At 33.9% G+C, this 16,801-nt stretch overlaps 1 protein-coding gene across 3 annotated transcripts in view; it reads right to left on the reverse strand.

Moving 5' to 3' along the window:
- TOPBP1 (DNA topoisomerase II binding protein 1) overlaps window positions 1-16,801 on the reverse strand; it is a 50,168-nt gene that overhangs the window by 29,442 nt on the left and 3,925 nt on the right. For 2 of the 3 annotated variants that reach the window (XM_019725913.2, XM_074312855.1), the window contains 10 exons: window positions 16,058-16,201; window positions 15,242-15,423; window positions 13,868-14,064; window positions 12,052-12,231; window positions 11,189-11,358; window positions 9,406-9,569; window positions 9,026-9,273; window positions 5,307-5,623; window positions 4,449-4,621; window positions 552-763 (listed from right to left, as the gene is read on the reverse strand). In XM_019725913.2, coding sequence (XP_019581472.2) covers window positions 552-763; window positions 4,449-4,621; window positions 5,307-5,623; window positions 9,026-9,273; window positions 9,406-9,569; window positions 11,189-11,358; window positions 12,052-12,231; window positions 13,868-14,064; window positions 15,242-15,423; window positions 16,058-16,201 — 1,987 coding nt within the window. Of the gene's footprint in view, window positions 1-551; window positions 764-4,448; window positions 4,622-5,306; window positions 5,624-9,025; window positions 9,274-9,405; window positions 9,570-11,188; window positions 11,359-12,051; window positions 12,232-13,867; window positions 14,065-15,241; window positions 15,430-16,057; window positions 16,202-16,801 lie in introns of all 3 variants that reach the window. The other variant, XM_074312856.1, reaches the window with a different exon arrangement.

The following is a 16,801-nucleotide window of genomic DNA, read 5'->3' on the forward strand; positions in this document are numbered from 1 at the left end:
AAAGTTTAGAATTATAACACTGGGATAGAGCTCCAGAAGGGATAACACAGGGTATGATGGCAAGACTAAGGCCATTGGTGAGTCAAGGAAGGTTTCCCAGGGAAAATGACATCCAACTGAGAACTGAAAGGAGGAACAGGCATGCAGGAGACGGGCTAGAGAAAACACACAAAAGTCGAAAGATGAGTGGAACAGAGAACACTAACTACATGGTTTGTCAGTGGGAGCCATAGAAGGAACAGTAAGAGGGACCCAAGCTCACATCTTTAGACTTCAAACACTGAGACCCTGGAATGCTCCTATATTGTTTTGTATCCTCTAGCTTTCAGGTAGCGCCTACAGTTGATAGTACAGATACAAATTAAACATCAGTGCTATGAACACATTCATTTTGCCACCCAATAAGGAATGCCCAATGGTGGCTCACCGTACCCAACACGAAAGGTAGAAATCAATGAACTTTCCTAAAAACAAGCTTTGGCACACATGATAAACTAAGACCATCAAATTATAAAAACATACATATAAAAGAACATAATAAAAGTATTAACCTTCTTTAGGTGAATTTTCAATCAGAAACTGGCTTTCATTTGCTCTCTTTCCCATTCTAGCAGTCTCCAACAGCCAAGCTATAGTGACTGCCGGTAAATTCCACTTCTTGGCAGCTTCATATTTAGAACCACCTGGTTCTTTCAATACAAGGTGTGTACTGGCAAACATGCCTTTCTTTGCATTGGATTTGCGAACAAAGAATTCTTGAACGCTGAAAGTTATATTTAAAGAAAAACAAATGGTGATAAACACAACTGGCCGGCAAACTAATAAAGTTTCTAATACAACAGTGCTGTCAGAGTTCTAAGTATAAAAAAATAGTCACTAATTAAAAGTTGGTTCTATGTCTTAAAATAAGTTAATCCCTTTACAAACGCTTACTCTAGGATAAAAATGTATTGCTATAATAAACTTTATAAAAACATACGCAAATTAATTCAACTAGACTTTCAAGAAATAACCAGAAAAATTTCCTCCTTAATTAGTCATCATCGACCCACCTTGACTTTTCCTCCCAAAAGGAGGAGGCATGAACAACTAGGGGAGTAAAGAAAGTATACGAATAACACATTATATCTTTTTAGCCCACTACAACTGCTCAAAGCATTTTCACATATAATCTCATTTGATCCTCTCAATATCTGTGAAATACCAACATTTTACAAAACATTGTAAAGATACAACCTAGGAAAAGATATAATTAAGTGACTCAAGGTCACAGAATATTAAACACAGAATGTAGGGACAGAAACAAACACTTGAGGTATACACCAGAATTCAGTTATTTTTATGACTTCTGTTTAATATTCAAATTCCCCACTTTTAAGATTTCTTTAATATTCTACGTTTCTCGCAGTATTTTCATGGTTTTTTTGTGTGTATGTGTGTTTTTCCCACATTTAACCCACTGATCCATTTGTTATTTATTTTGGTATGAGATGTTACATCAATTTTATTGAGTCCTATTACTGAAAAGAACATCTTTTCTTTAATAACTGGAAATAACATTTATCATATACTAAATTCCTGTTTGTACTTGGGTCTATTTCTAGATTTTCTGTTCATTCACTGAACTTCCGGCCACTTTCAGCCATACTATTATTTATTTAGTGAGGTTTTACAAAATATATTAAATAACTATGTATTGTATTTCACAATTTTCATCATTTTCCTGCTTGCTAACCTTTTCTGATGAATTTAGGAATCAGCTTGACTGCTGCCCTCCCTAAAAAATTTTTGTTGTTTTTATTGGGATCATGTTAAACTTATACATTAACACGGGGGGTAACAAAAACATCTTTATAATATTTAATCTTTCCTTCCAAGAACATGTACATCTTTCTTACTGCTCAAGACTTATTTCGTTCCCCTCAGCAACATTTTACAAGTATCTGTAGTTCTTTCAAGTTTCACGTCACATTTACTTTTAGGTATTTTATGTCACTGCAGATCAAGTAAGAGGCCTTTGTTTTCATTAGCTCTTCTAACTGGTTGTATATATGAAGGTCACTGATTTCTGCTTATTAGTTTTCTACACAGCCACTTTACTGAATTTTTCTGAGTACTGCTTTAGTTGTACCCCATAGTTTGTTGTCATGTTATTGTTCTTTTCTGCAATTTCACTTTTTCAAAAAACTTTTTATTGTTGAGTATAATTCAAATACAGAACATAGCAAACAAGAAAACATATAATTTAATGAATTATTAGAAGGCAAAAACCCTTATATCCACCACCCGTGTCAGAAAACAAAATCTTGCCAGCCACTCCAGAACTTCTCCAGCATGCCCCTTCTCACAATCCCCTTCCCTTTCTTAATAGCAGCCACTATTTGGATATTTATGGTCATCACTTCCTTACCTTGCTTTACTTTTACCACATAATACATCCTTAAACACGTTTAGTTTAATGTCTTTTAGCTTATAGGGTCAAACTTCTTTCCCCACCCCCTTACTACATATTTGTTGAAGATACTGGATCATTTATAACATAGAGTTATCTCAGAGTCTGGATTTTGCTGATTGTATGACTGTGGTGTAACAACATGTTACCCTCCTGTCTGTATTTCCCATAAACCAATAGTTGAACCCAGAGGCTTCATCAGTTGAGGATTCCTTATTAGGGGATGGTGTTTTCTTCATCAGGAGGCAGATACTGTCTGGTTTTCTCCTTATTGTGTGAGTAACTACTGACTTTCAATGCCTGGATTCTTTCATTCATTAGGAGTTACAATCCTATCATTCTTTCATTTATTTTTTGGAATATCTCTAGAAAGGGAAACTTTGCTTTATCCATGATTATGGTACAGATACAGACTGCATAGGAAAGGCAGGATAAATGATCCTTTCCCTTTATTTACTAGCTCTCAAAATAATGGGTTGGTTTTCTACCATCTTGTAAATGTGACCAATTAGCTTAGTTTGTTTGGTATCATTAAGAAGTCACGATTTACACATTATTTGATATGTTTCGATCCACTGCCATTATTATCTTGTGATAATAATGATACTATTATAATAATTACAGTGATACTTAAATTTGCCTCTCTTGCCTGTGGAGTTCCTTTGGACACAACCCTCACTAGTAGTCTTTGATAATGTACTTGCTATCTGGTCTGAGGACATATTCCAGAATCACTGGTACCTTTTCTGCCCCAGATCTATAGGTAATTAATGATTTAATTTCTTTTAGTGGGAAATGGTATTTTAAGGTCACAATCTGGCCATGGGGTTCCTTGTTCCTCATGGGTTGGTAATGATATCTAGGCTTATAAATGGTTTCAAATTCCCAAGAGCTATTAAAAACAGTTCCAAAATGTCCAGTTGATAAGGTGTTTTCATTTCCTTTTTCTACTACTCAATTCCAGTTTTTCTGCATGATTAGAGAATATGGTATGCATTTTCCTACTTCAGGGATTTCCTGAGGTATTCTGTGTGGTCAATCTCTTTACAGGCAACATCTCTGAGTGTTCCACAGGCACTCGAAAAGGTATGGTCACTGTTTCCGGGTAGATAGCTAACTACACTATTTACATCTATGCCTCTTGTTTTCTTTTTGACCTGTCAAGAAGTGAAAGATGGAAATTAAAAGTCTCCTACAAGTAATGTACTTCTCTTTATACTTCCATCTCCAGTTTGTTTTTGTTTTATGAGTGATAACCATGCTCTAAATAAAGTGTGAACAGTGCTCCTTATTTACAGTGCTTTTTCTTGATGCCTTTGACTCGAATCCAAACTTGTTTAGTATTAAAATTGCAACTCCTCCTTTCTTCTGTATGCATTTACTTGACATATCTTTGCCAATCTTTTCCCCTAAATGTTCTAAATCACTTTGTTTTAGGTGCGTCTCTTGTTTAAAAGAATTTTAAGTGCTGCTTCATAATCTAATTTCTCTTTTAATGTAAAAGTTTAATTCACTTACATGTACTGATGTAACAGTTTTCCACTTCCTAATGTTCACTTAGGATTAATTTTGATTTGGGAAGTAACTTTTAAATTCATTTTATTTCTCCGAAAGTATTCATTACTCCCGTTTAACGCTTGCATTTCTGGCTGAAAACCAGAGGAACAATGAAATGTATATTGAAAAAGAATAAATCAACCATATGGCACATGGAAGGGAATGATGCTTAGGTGAGCAATATTCAATAATGGCCCATGTAGCAGCTTTAAATATTCCCTCTCCTGGTAGGCAAGCATTAATGCCTACAGTGTTTACATTTGCCAGACATCCACCTAGTAGCACTTTCCCCTCTCCCACTTTGAGCCATCACGTAGATATGCTACACATTACCCATAAATAATATAAAGACACACGGCCAAATTCTAACTTAAATGCTCTCCAATACGTCAAAACAAAAGTATACCAAGATAGCAGGCATGCTAAAAATACTACATACCTTGCTCCAAGGTGTTTTGCTAAGAATGCCAATGAATCTTTTTCTGCTCCCACACACTGACTGAATGAAATAACACAGTCCACTAAAGGAGTCATTCCTGCCATTACTGGGACTGGTGTGAAGAGAGGATTTGACTTTGGATCAATTAAAGTCTGATAGTCCAAACAAGTTACCTTTGAAAAACAAGAGAAACAATAATATCAACCTGAAATAAGCAATTAGTGGTTAACACTGGTTCAGTTACAGTAACAGTAATTTTAGTTTAGATGAAAAATTTTACTTTAATATAAACTTGTGTATGCTCATTCTCAATACATTTCAAATTATAATAAAGAAATATATATATATATATATATATTCACTGTGTTAAACATTAAATTCTAAAATATTAAGGACATGAAAATCAGTCAGACTGTCACTGAAATCACTGAATATTGCTTCAAATTTAATGTCTTCCAATGTATTAGTTTATAATTTTTTCCTCTTAATTCTTGGAAAGTTACAAAAACAAAATCAATGGCGAATCAACCAGCGATAAGCCAACAAGATGGAATAATACAAAAGTGCATGTCATGTTTTGGGAAGACTGAAATCATATGAGATGACTTGGAGTAACTTCCCAAGAAGGAATGTTGCTGCTTCGGCCCCTGGGAAACAATAACCTCTACCAGGATTAGGACGAAGAAGCTTGGACATTTTCATATTTTAGAATTTCCTTTGCTAAAAGCAAAATCCAGACACTGCTCATACCCAAACCCCAATTTACCTAAATCGAACTGTGTAAGAAAGAATCATGAACACTACTGGCATCCAGATATCCTTCAATACTGTTTATCAACTGCTACAGTATTTTCTTACCAGCCACGCATTTGTAACAACTTCTCCCACAGTTGCTTCTACTTCACACCCCAGCAGAGGAACCACAGCATAATCAGCAACAATTCTGCTCTGAAGGGACACAATTTTTCCACCACTTTCTCTTATGATACTGGCAATGTTAGATTCATTTTCATTACTAAAACCCAAAACAAGGAAACTCTTCTGGCTAAATAAACCTTCTTCAGTAATTGTAGAAGCATCAGGGAGGCCATGACTGGCAGAAGATGGGTTTTCTTCTTGCAAAGAAATATGAGTAGAATCATTCAAGGCCCCAACTTCAGACTTTGCAGCTTCCACTGGAAAGAAAAAGAAATGTTTTCTAACACATAATTTCTCTTTTAGTTAGTTTATTTCTGAGCAACGATGTTAAGGTAACATAGAGCCTGAGAATTGTGACCACACTCATAATAGTAACACTTTAATAAGTACACAGTGAATAAAGGATACCAACCCACCCCGTCTTCTGAGAGTTACCAGTATTGCCATCTTTATTAGGAAGTACAATGGCAATCACGTTACTGTTCTAAGTCTTCCTAGTGGACTAGAAACTCTCCTTAGTTGAAAATGATGAAGTTCCAATGATTCCACGTGCCTCTTAGTTCCAAAACGGGTTTAGATAATTCACAATTGTGAAAATATCATTACGGAAAAAACAGAAGTAAAGCCCTATATATGGAACTAACCGTGTGGATGCAGTAAGAGAATTATGGTTGTTTCTCTTTCAAAAATTCCTAAAATGTTTCATACTGAAGTTGGAGCTAGTTTCTATATAAATTTCTTAAGAAAACTGATCAGGGACCCAAGCAATGGTCTCAACTACTTCATTTTAAGATAAAGCTGGCTGATAGATGGGTACTAGAAGGAAAAACATAGCTTATATAAAAACGTATCAATTACTAAAATACACAGTCCTTAATATGCAATAAACATTGTCAAATCAATGCTAAAAGTTTAAGAGGTAAAAACTTAGTTTTTGAAAACTCTAGTGGTGCTGTGTTGGAAGGTCACACTTTATGGTAGGAATCAGCAAACTACAGCCGAGGGGCCAAACTGGACGTACCCACAGCCTGTGGATTAAAAATCATTTTTACATTAAAAAAAATGATTGTAAACAGAACAAAACAAAATAGAATATGTAACAGAGACAGAATATGGTTGGCAAAGCTGAAAATATTCACGGTCTGGCCTTTTCCAAAAAGTTTGCAAAGCCCTGCTTTATGGGATGCCAACAAGCCTGGAAGCTATTCGAGGATTCTTTCTTTATTCATTTATACAGGCATTGGACATAAGTGCTTTTGGTGCATGTAATTAATGCTCATGATACTGTGAGGTTGATATTACTGGTACGTCTATCCCTTTCCTCAAGAGAAAGCTCAGGTTTAAAGAGCTTATGTAACTTGCCTAAGGTCAGTTATTAAGTGGCAGAAATGAGGTATAAACAAAAGTCTGTCTGATTCCAGGGTCCGTAACACTGTTATAGTGGCATCTTATTTCTGTCCTTATCACATTTTCACTTTCTATCCTCGTAACATTTTCACTTTTAAACGAACTACTGCCATCTATGTATGTGTACAAATACACACACACTCACACACACTCATACACACAACTTATTCCTACTTAATACAAGTACTTAAATTGTTCTTATTGACACTCTGAAGAAGCACAATTTTGTCTAGAGCATTTACTGATCAGTAAGGTCCAGAGACTCTTTGACCCTCAGTTTCGTAAGATAATAGTATATTTATAATTTATGGGGATATATGAGGATGAGTAAGCTTAGATGAACATAAAGGTGACATGATACTATAAAACATTCTACAAAGTAGTTTTCTAATAGCTATTCTTAACATAAAATGTAAAAACAATTGTTTTTGCAATAATAATTATTTCGTAAGTACACCTAAGAGAAAAAAAACATTTGATGTCTATATATTGCTGGTGAGATGGGAAGAAGAAACACAGTGGAATTTTAGACTACTAATATAAAACAAACAGGAAATATTTAGTTCTTATAAACTGTAAGTAAAACCTTGAAGTTATTAACAGACTCAGAATAAATAAACATTTCTTATCTATTATTGAAAAAGCTTTCTTGAATAAAAAGTAATTTTGCTTTCTGAATTAACTGTAAAATACTGATTACATTCTTTTTAAGGTGCTTAAGGGTTCAGTTTATTGTCACCAAATCATTTCAAAGTCAGTAAACCACTAGCTGCCTTAGAAAGGAAGATCTGAGAAACTAATTCCTGCCTCCACTAAGTACGAGGTGTGATCAAACAATACAGTAAATGTTTAAATAAAAAGAAATTTACAGTAAAAGATGCAATGCCATTAATTCCCCTCAAAATACTCCCCCTCGCTTCAAACACTTATGACATTGTTCTTGCCACTTTCTGAAGCAGTTCTGGAAGTCCTCTTTCGTGAGTGTCTTTAGTTGCGCTGTCATGGCTGCCTCAATGTCCTGAATTGTTTTGACTTTGAAGAAGAGCCAGAAGTCGCACGGTGCCAAATCCGGTGAATAAGGTGAATGAGGACACACCGTAATGTTTTTATTTGACAGAAATTGCCGTACCAGAAGCGATGTGTAACTCGGAGCACTGTCATGATGGAGAATGATTTACAGGACACTTTAAAACACCTTCTCTCAACCGTAGCTCACACCTGACTGACTGCACCAAACAGCTGAAACTTGTCACACACTGTTAGCCAAGTTTGATGTACCACTTCCCAGATTGAAGATCCCTGCCTTTCTATTGGTTGGTACTCAGCAGCAGCATTCACTGTATTTTTTGATCACAACAGAAAGGCTCGTCACACATCACTTCTGGTACGACAATTTCTGTCACACAAACATTATGCTGTGTCCTCATCCACCTTATTCACCAGATCTGGCACCATGTGACTTCTGGCTCTTCCTCAAAGTCAAAACGATTCAGGACATCGAGGCAGCCATGACAGCGCAACTAAAAACACTCATGAAAAAGAACTTCCAGAACTACTTCAGAAAGTGGCAAGAACGATGGGATAAGTGTGTTCGAAACTAGGGGGATTAACGGCAGTGTGTCTTTTACTGTAATTTTTTAAATTTAAACATTCACCATACTTTCTGACCATACCTCGTATTATTTATAGAATATACACAGGTTGTAAACCATAAAAAATGGGGAGGGATTCACAGGAAGCTTTTGGCATGAACTATTGTGTTTTTTAAAGCTAGACAACAGTATAGTTACTAATTACATTATTGTTTATATCTTTTTTGATGTATTAAATATTTTGTAAGTTGTTTTTCTAAAGAAGATATGCTGCTCACAACTCTACACTGGCAATTTCCCTTCCCACACTGAGAAGCCAACCTACTGAGGTAGCAGTCCACAGTGCAGCACTGTTTGCATTAAAGATCACAATAATCCACTGAGAGACATCTGTTACAAGGTTAAAATAAAAGCTCCTGTTGTTACAAACTCACACAAACTAAGTGATGCCACTATATAAAATAGATCAAAATTGTGAGTTCAAGAGAAAAGAGGGATCAGAACCCCTTAGCTTCACCTGCTTAGAAAAAGTAACAAACAAGACTTTAAGGGAAGGAAAAGGTTAAACTTAAAATCTAGAAAATCAAGCAGAAATCACGTATATATTCTGCCACTAAAATAGTTCTTAATGACTATAAATACTAATCAATTATTTCTTACCTATTGTGGGGTTATTATTTACATATTGAGAGAGTAGATCTTCATCAGCTTGCTCATGCTTCTCATTAGGAGCAAAGTCTTTCTTAGAGAAGCTGCTGTTCTTTTTTAAAAGGGCTGTTTTACTTTCAGGTTGATGTGAAACTGGAATTTCCACTGGCTGGTAATTAGCATGGATATATGGCTCTTCGGGAAGCAAATAACCTTTACTAAAACACTCTAGCAACCATTTTGCTCCCACTACATGAGGCCTACAAAAATAGTATATAGATATATATTAGTTTAAACTATAAAGACCATCATTCCATATGCTATGCAGTTTTACAATTGTAAGAAAAATCATTACAGAGGAGACATTGCTTTGAATGAAAAATGGACAAAACCTGTGTGCTGATTTATCCCAAAACTGCTTCAATTCGTCATCATAATCTCCCACAATAACATGAGTTACATCTTCATTGAGCTGATTAAAACGAATTCCACCTCCACTGTTAACAAGCCTTCTCAGTTTATCTAGTTTTCTGCCACTGAAACCACAAAGGTATATCTGCAAAGAAAGAAAATATTTACTTTAAATTAATGCATGTAAAATGGCTTACTTCTCTCAATAGAAACACATTTATTAAAAACATGTATCAAAATCCATTGAGTATAAGACAACCCTGTGTACATTTTAAGATATATTAAGGAGTATGTTCTAAAACTTGATTTTTTTTTAACAATTCTGAAATTTTGTTTATCACTTCTTCATAATCCCATAGCATTGTAATGCTTCACAGTAGACACTTGATAAGTATTTTGAGGCTTTAAATAAAAGCCAGAATTCAATTCTCTTCTGAATATTAGTGCACTGCAATTTCTAAAATACAGGTAGCTTCTTAACTTGTCAAGATCTTACTACTTGTAAATTTTAAAATAATTATAGAAACAAACTGGAGTTAAATGTCTGAATTTAGAAAACCTAGGTTTAAATTTTGGTTCATCTGCCAATGATGACTACGGCAAGTTATTTAGGCTCTTTAAACCAATTTCTTTACCTATTAATTGAGATACCTTTTCACAGAGTTAATTAAATAAGAAAAGTCAAAGAGATGAGTACAATGCTTTGTGGATAATACTTATGCAATTAATTTATTTTTATATATTTAAGCCAATGTGATCAGTATAAAAATCCTTTTCTATTCTACATGTCTTTAAAAAATTTCTTAAGAATAACAAATCTATTCCTAACTGCATTTATAGCCCAAACTAACCTCCATTACTAGAACATATTTTAACAAAAATTAGAAATCATACACTTCCTGTAAGTAAAGAATAATTAAGTCACATCCAGAATTAATATAGTCTAGGGTAAAAGATTATACAAGACACTTTCTGTTCGGCCAGTAAGTTGATAAGTTTTAAAAGTATAGAAGGGTAAGGTACTTTGCCCAATTTTCTTTCTTAACAATAAAATGGGGTCAAATCTATGCTACTCTTTGAGAAGTAATGCACAGCCTATTCATTCAACAAGAAGGAATCTATTGAGTATTCAGCTCTAGATATATAGTATATGATGTTTTCTTCAAGGCACTTATAAGCTATTCATACACTAGAACAAATAGCCCAAGGGATATTAAACAAAGCAGTGAGTCTAATGGTTAGAAATACAGGCTTTGGAGTAGATAGCTGACTACTTAAGGTCTGTGACTGAACAAAAATTTTAAGGTTCTTAAGTCTCAGCCTCAGGATAACATCCATTTCTGAGTTATCTGTGGGAATTAAATGAGATTATATACAATATATTAATATATATGAAATGATTAGCAGTGTCTAGCATATTATGAACAATAATATATGATAGCTACAAATAAAAATCCATTAAGTGGTTCAAAAACTAAGTGATCTCAAAACACAGCAGACGGAAGAAAGTTTAATGTTGTTAGGAGGGTTCAAAAGAGTTGAAAACTGGTATGAACTTTGATGGACGACAGATGAAGGTACATCCCAGTCAGAGGGACCCTGACAGCTAAAGCATAAACAAGGTCTAGTAAGTGCATCTGATTAGCTAGTGTGGAGGGTTTATGTAGATAAGGAGCAAGCCCACTCTGAAGAGTCTTTAAAGTCAGACCAGGAACTACTAATGTATATTGTCACTATTGCAATAATTACATGATAAAGACATACCCGACAACCATCTAATAAATCTTCAGGTGCTTGAAATTCACTGACATCCAGATTTTCTAGATTTTCAAGTGTAGGTCCCACTTTGCTGTTAAGAACTGAATTACATATTGATTCACTTATGCAACTTGCATTTATGTTGGAAATATGGCTGACATCTGAAAGAGTACGACCTAGGTATTAAACAAAGACATATAAGTTTGTGAAGATAAAATAACTGATTAATATTTTCCTATAAGTTAACTTTTCTTATACACACAGGGCTATGAACAATTTTCAAAGTAAGATTCAAGATTACTGAAATCTTGGTGACAAAGTATAAGAAGAAAAAATGAAACTAAGGTTCATATCTTATTTAAATGAAAATATATTTAATATATTTTCTTAATAGTGGCTTCCTTCCAATAAAAATCTGAAGTTGCTCGCTTTAAGGTCCAGGAAGCTTACATTTGAAAAAAAATTTATAAATATTTGTTAAATTGTCAACATGACATCTACAAAATAGAAAGTTTTAAATTTTATATGAATACAGATGATGTCTAACACTTGCAGCAAACTAATAAAGAAAATGTACTAATAATATTTGCACATCAGTCAAGTTTTAAAAAGTTTTTAAGTCTTCATCTGTTAGTATTCTTAATTTCTTTAATCATCTTCTGCTTTACATCAGGGTTTGAAAGTATGCATTATAAAAAGAAATATCAGGAGTTCTGGACTAAGTTTTCATACAATTGGTTATTTTATTATACAATTATGCCCGGAAGCATAGCAAGAACAGATGGAATTCCCTACTATATCCCACTAATCCTATTAACCAATCAATTCTTACACAGAAAATTATTTACTTTAATCCCAATGAGACTGACCATCAATTGTGTGACTCTGACCAGTAGGAGTTGAAGTATCAGGCACAGTCTTTGTTTCTGGTTTAGGCTCTGTCTTGTATATGGATTCATCCTGACAAAAACCCTTCTCAACACTGTCAAAAAACCATTGTGGGGTCACACAGTGTATATTCCATCGTTTGGCACATTCATATTTCTGACCTATCAAGTTTATTAAGAAGAGAGAGATACAAACCATTAAACTCTGTCTTGGCAGAAACCTTCAAATTATGATAGGTTATGGAAAAAACCCACCTGAGACAAAATTAAAGTTACCAGTAATTATGCTTACCTTTTTTTTCTTTCTGTTTTTGCTTGTTTGTTTTTATTTGTTTTCCAGGAGGGCGCAGCTCAGTGTCCCTCAGATCCCCACAGATGTGGGGATCGAACCAGCAACCTTGGTGTTATTAGCAGCCCCCTCTAACCAACTGAGCTAACTGGCTAACTCTTACTTTTAAATAGTACACTAGGTAGTATATTAAAAAGCAATAATTTATAATTGGGTTATTACCCAATTACATTTTCTATGCTATGTGAGGGGGTTTCTCTCTTACAAAATTATATAGAGACAGAGGCAACTGTGGGGTAACTGAAATATTAGACTTGGTTCAAGTATAGCCTCCATTACTGAATTTCTTTACATCAGTTAAATCAGATAAATTTCTTTATCTGTAACATGGAATAACTCACAGAATTACATGGTTTTAATAAGACTGCATAAAACAACTGTGAAAATTATAAATGTTCACAATATAAAAAATACCACCTTTCAATAGACTACTCCTGTGTCAACTGGATTCTACTTGAAGTCCAGGATAGATATGCAAATAGACAAATAAATTACATTAAAACATATATTCTTTTACTGCCTTAAAAATATTTTAACACAATATATTTTGAAATAGTATCATAGAGAAACATATAATAAACAGTAACAAGTTTTTTTTTTTTTACATTCTTGAGCTCGAAGAGATAAATTGCCCTCAGATTCATAAAAATCAATAGCAGTTATCAACTCTACTCAATAGCAGTTATCAACTCTACTCACAATCATATTATCATAATTGGTCATACCCAAAATTCTGACTTAAGGACAATTACCAATTAACAGTATTTTTTTCTAATTTTCTTATCTTGATAGCTGAGTACACAGCATAGCTATGACGTAATAAAAACACCAACAAAATTCTTTTCTCATCAATTTGTATATATTTCAAGGGTACTAGTAAAAAAATATTCTCCTTAATAGATATGAAGGTTACAGAACACCAACATTAATAAGCAATTTTAAGGAATTCTTACTGGTAATGTATTTTTCTTCTTTTAATTGCCTCATGTTCTGCAAAGTGTATCTTCAAGTTAAAACTTGTAGTTCATTCAGTAAAGCTAATGCATGAAATTAAAAACTGTACCAAGCCTTTAAAATGCGTCACTAGAAAGAAATATAATTTCACGACATTTTTCACTTTCTTGTTATTCATTCAAATTTCTTATCTCTTTAAGAATTTGGTAACTGAGTAGAGGACTTTTTTTTTTTGCAAAAAAAATCAAAAGATCTGCTACACTTAAGTAAAACACTGAAAACGAATTTTTAAAATATATTTATTCAATGACCTGGATAAACACTAGCCATGCAATTTTCCCAGACTGAACCAAACAATCTTTGTACGATTTTAGGACAAAGAGTATCATACTAGATTAATGACACATCAGAAGCAAAAGCTATTCTGTAAAGATCGTAACATGTTAAACACGAGAGAAAATTTTGCATTTGTCCATTTGGGAAGTACAGTTTTACCTTTTGGTTCTTGCACAATGAGGTGTGTACATTCATTCATTTTCAATTGTCCCATGTATTCACCTCCATGCTTCACTGTGAGCTGCTGAACTGTCTTCCTGTCTAAGCCACACAAGCCAGTCACACAGATTACGCAACCAAGAAAAATAGGACACTTGAAATCTTCCATGTTTACATCGGTATATCTAGCTATTTTTCTGGGGAAAACACATGATAAAAAGGAAAAAAAACATATTAAATATACCAGAGTATAAAAACATCACTAATGCTTCTCTCATTTTTTAGGATTTTCATTGTTTTCAAGAAAAGGGGAACCGACAGACACACAGAATTACACTAATTGCTGATCTAGCTCAGTACCATGTCTCTAGTAAAAAGTAATGTTTCAGATAGTCTCTCAAAACTGTTTTAGGGGAAAATATTTCATTTATTTTAAGTCCATGCTGGTCAAAGTAGTGTATTTTCCAAAATTTTAAGTCTCACTCTCCACTTAAAAACTCAAAGGTTCTTTGGTTGCCTACTAGCAAAATGGACTTTTTAATCCTTCTGTTATCCTATATAAACAAGCAATGATTTGGGGCAGAATACCAACAATAAAATCATCATTCGGTAGCCATGCTACGCAGATGTGCTGATGACAGGGGCTGGCAGTGAGGGTGTCAATGAGGAGACATGTGTAGGATGTGCTAGATGGCGTTGAAGTAAGACTGGAAAAATGCCAATTTAATTCAAACAGTGGTACCTGGACTTAGGGTTGTTAATCAAATTTTAGGGGAAACTCAACTCTGTGCCTTGAAATAGGCTCTAAGCTCCACGAGAGAAGAGATGCCGTGCTGTTTGGCTCACTACGTATACCTACTACCTAGCTCAGGTCAGACATATAAAATGGGCTCGATTAACATTTATTGAATGATCACATTCTAGTTAATAGTTTATATGTTTATATTCAGTCTTACATATACCCACTTTGGGAGGGACTACTACTGCCAAAATGGCTAATTTTTTCTCCATCTTAACATATGGAGAACAGTACTGAAGGGTAAACCAACATGAGAATTACAGCTGCCAAATTCATTTTTCTCAACCATTTTACAAACATTCACTGCTGAAAACAATTTTATTATCGAAGCATTAACCTTGTAGCTAACGCTAAACCCATAGCCCATTCCACCTATCAACTTCTACCCTGATAATAACAGCTTCTAGATTCTGCTTTTTTGTTTCAATGGAGTGAAAAGCAATGATCCTATTTTTGTCCCTGAATAACAGATCCCAAGAGGATACCACAGACACCCACATTAAAACCCACAATGAGCCAAAATGACTGACTGTATCGTTTTTCAAATCTAGACAGTATCTAAATGTCTTTCTTACCTCTCTTGTGACTTCTGCCAAAGTGTTTTTACCCAAGAAGGAAGCAAAATAGGTTTGTTTAGGTTTGCGGCAACTAAATACTTTTTGCTGCCAACTTCTCCGGCAATAAGATGAGTTACTGATATATTAAGGTCTCTGTACACGCGTCCACCCATCATTTGCACACACTTATGAACTTCTTCCTATAGCTCCCAAAGAAAATACATTATTAATAATAATGTAAGCAATCTTTCTTCTATTTTTATACACTATCCCATAAATATCTTTTGTTGTTATCCTGAATACACAAAGATTTCTCACCATTATAAAGTTAAATAATTAACCAAATTACTTTTTGCAAGTAAGATAAATATGAATTATAAATAAATTTTAAAATAATTACCTTTACACAGTATTCTCCCATGTTTCTCTTTAAATGCCATGAAGTTATAAACTATCTTGCCTCTGTATACGAGTATTTTTTAAATATGTAAATTACATGTATAACACAGAACTATATATTATATATCTGTTAGAATCCTTTTTCAATATATTAACTGTCTATGGTGGAAACTAAGTGATTCAAACACAAACTCATTGACTATATGAAGAAAAAGTGAGTTTCCTTTTAAATCAAAACAAAAACTTCAATTAGCCAGTTTTCAATAAAACAGATTCCATTATATTCAATTTATTAAAAAATAAAAAAGATACACACTGTTGTATATTGACTTTGTATACTGTATATTTGTAAAGTATATTCTACACAGTGAAAAATTAAGTGTGGAAATACAGATAATCACGATATTCCTCAACACTTCAACACCCAACACCTACCCTTTTGTCTTTTTCCAGGCTTGTACAAGATACAGTTATATCAGACATAACCATATTATAAACTGGATGTTCAGCTCTTGGGACACATCTCTGGTGTTGCATGCAAAATATAACTACTTGAGGACCAACAATTCTGCAGCCAAGCTATAAAAAAAGAAAAAGTTCAGTAAGTAGGAAAAGACCTCCAGTCTTATAAAATTATATTTTGTAATATTTACCAATTCTTTATAGAAGTTGATGACCACTGTAGAAAAATCACCAAATTGTTACAAGGAAAAAATAGACACACTAACACATTAGATACACAAACACAAATAAATCAAAACAATGCAGGCTATCAAAATAAACTCTAAGAGCTACACTCACTCAAAATTACCATCAAAATTTTAATCTTTGAAACAATCTTAATAATGGGGCATGAGTAATACTCTTATGCTAAAATAATTAGGAAATATCCACATATATTTTTCAAATGACACACCCAGCCAATGAAGTAGACTGAAAATGTAAGCCTAAACTCCTCTCTAAAATACCTCTTATGTCACATAAAAAAACATATAATCCTAGGCAGTTTCTACATTTGTGTTTTAAATACTTTGCAACTCAGTCTTTCCAAGGAAGAGCCACAAAGACTTCGCCTATGATATTGCAAGTTACTCAAAAAATCACCTTTCATTTTCATTGATAACTGAGTTAAGAAAAGCGAAGTCTTGCTCAACACCAGCACATTCAACATTCAAGCCA

Source organism: Rhinolophus sinicus, linkage group LG10, assembly GCF_036562045.2.
Source record: "Rhinolophus sinicus isolate RSC01 linkage group LG10, ASM3656204v1, whole genome shotgun sequence".
NCBI classification, from domain to species: domain Eukaryota; kingdom Metazoa; phylum Chordata; class Mammalia; order Chiroptera; family Rhinolophidae; genus Rhinolophus; species Rhinolophus sinicus.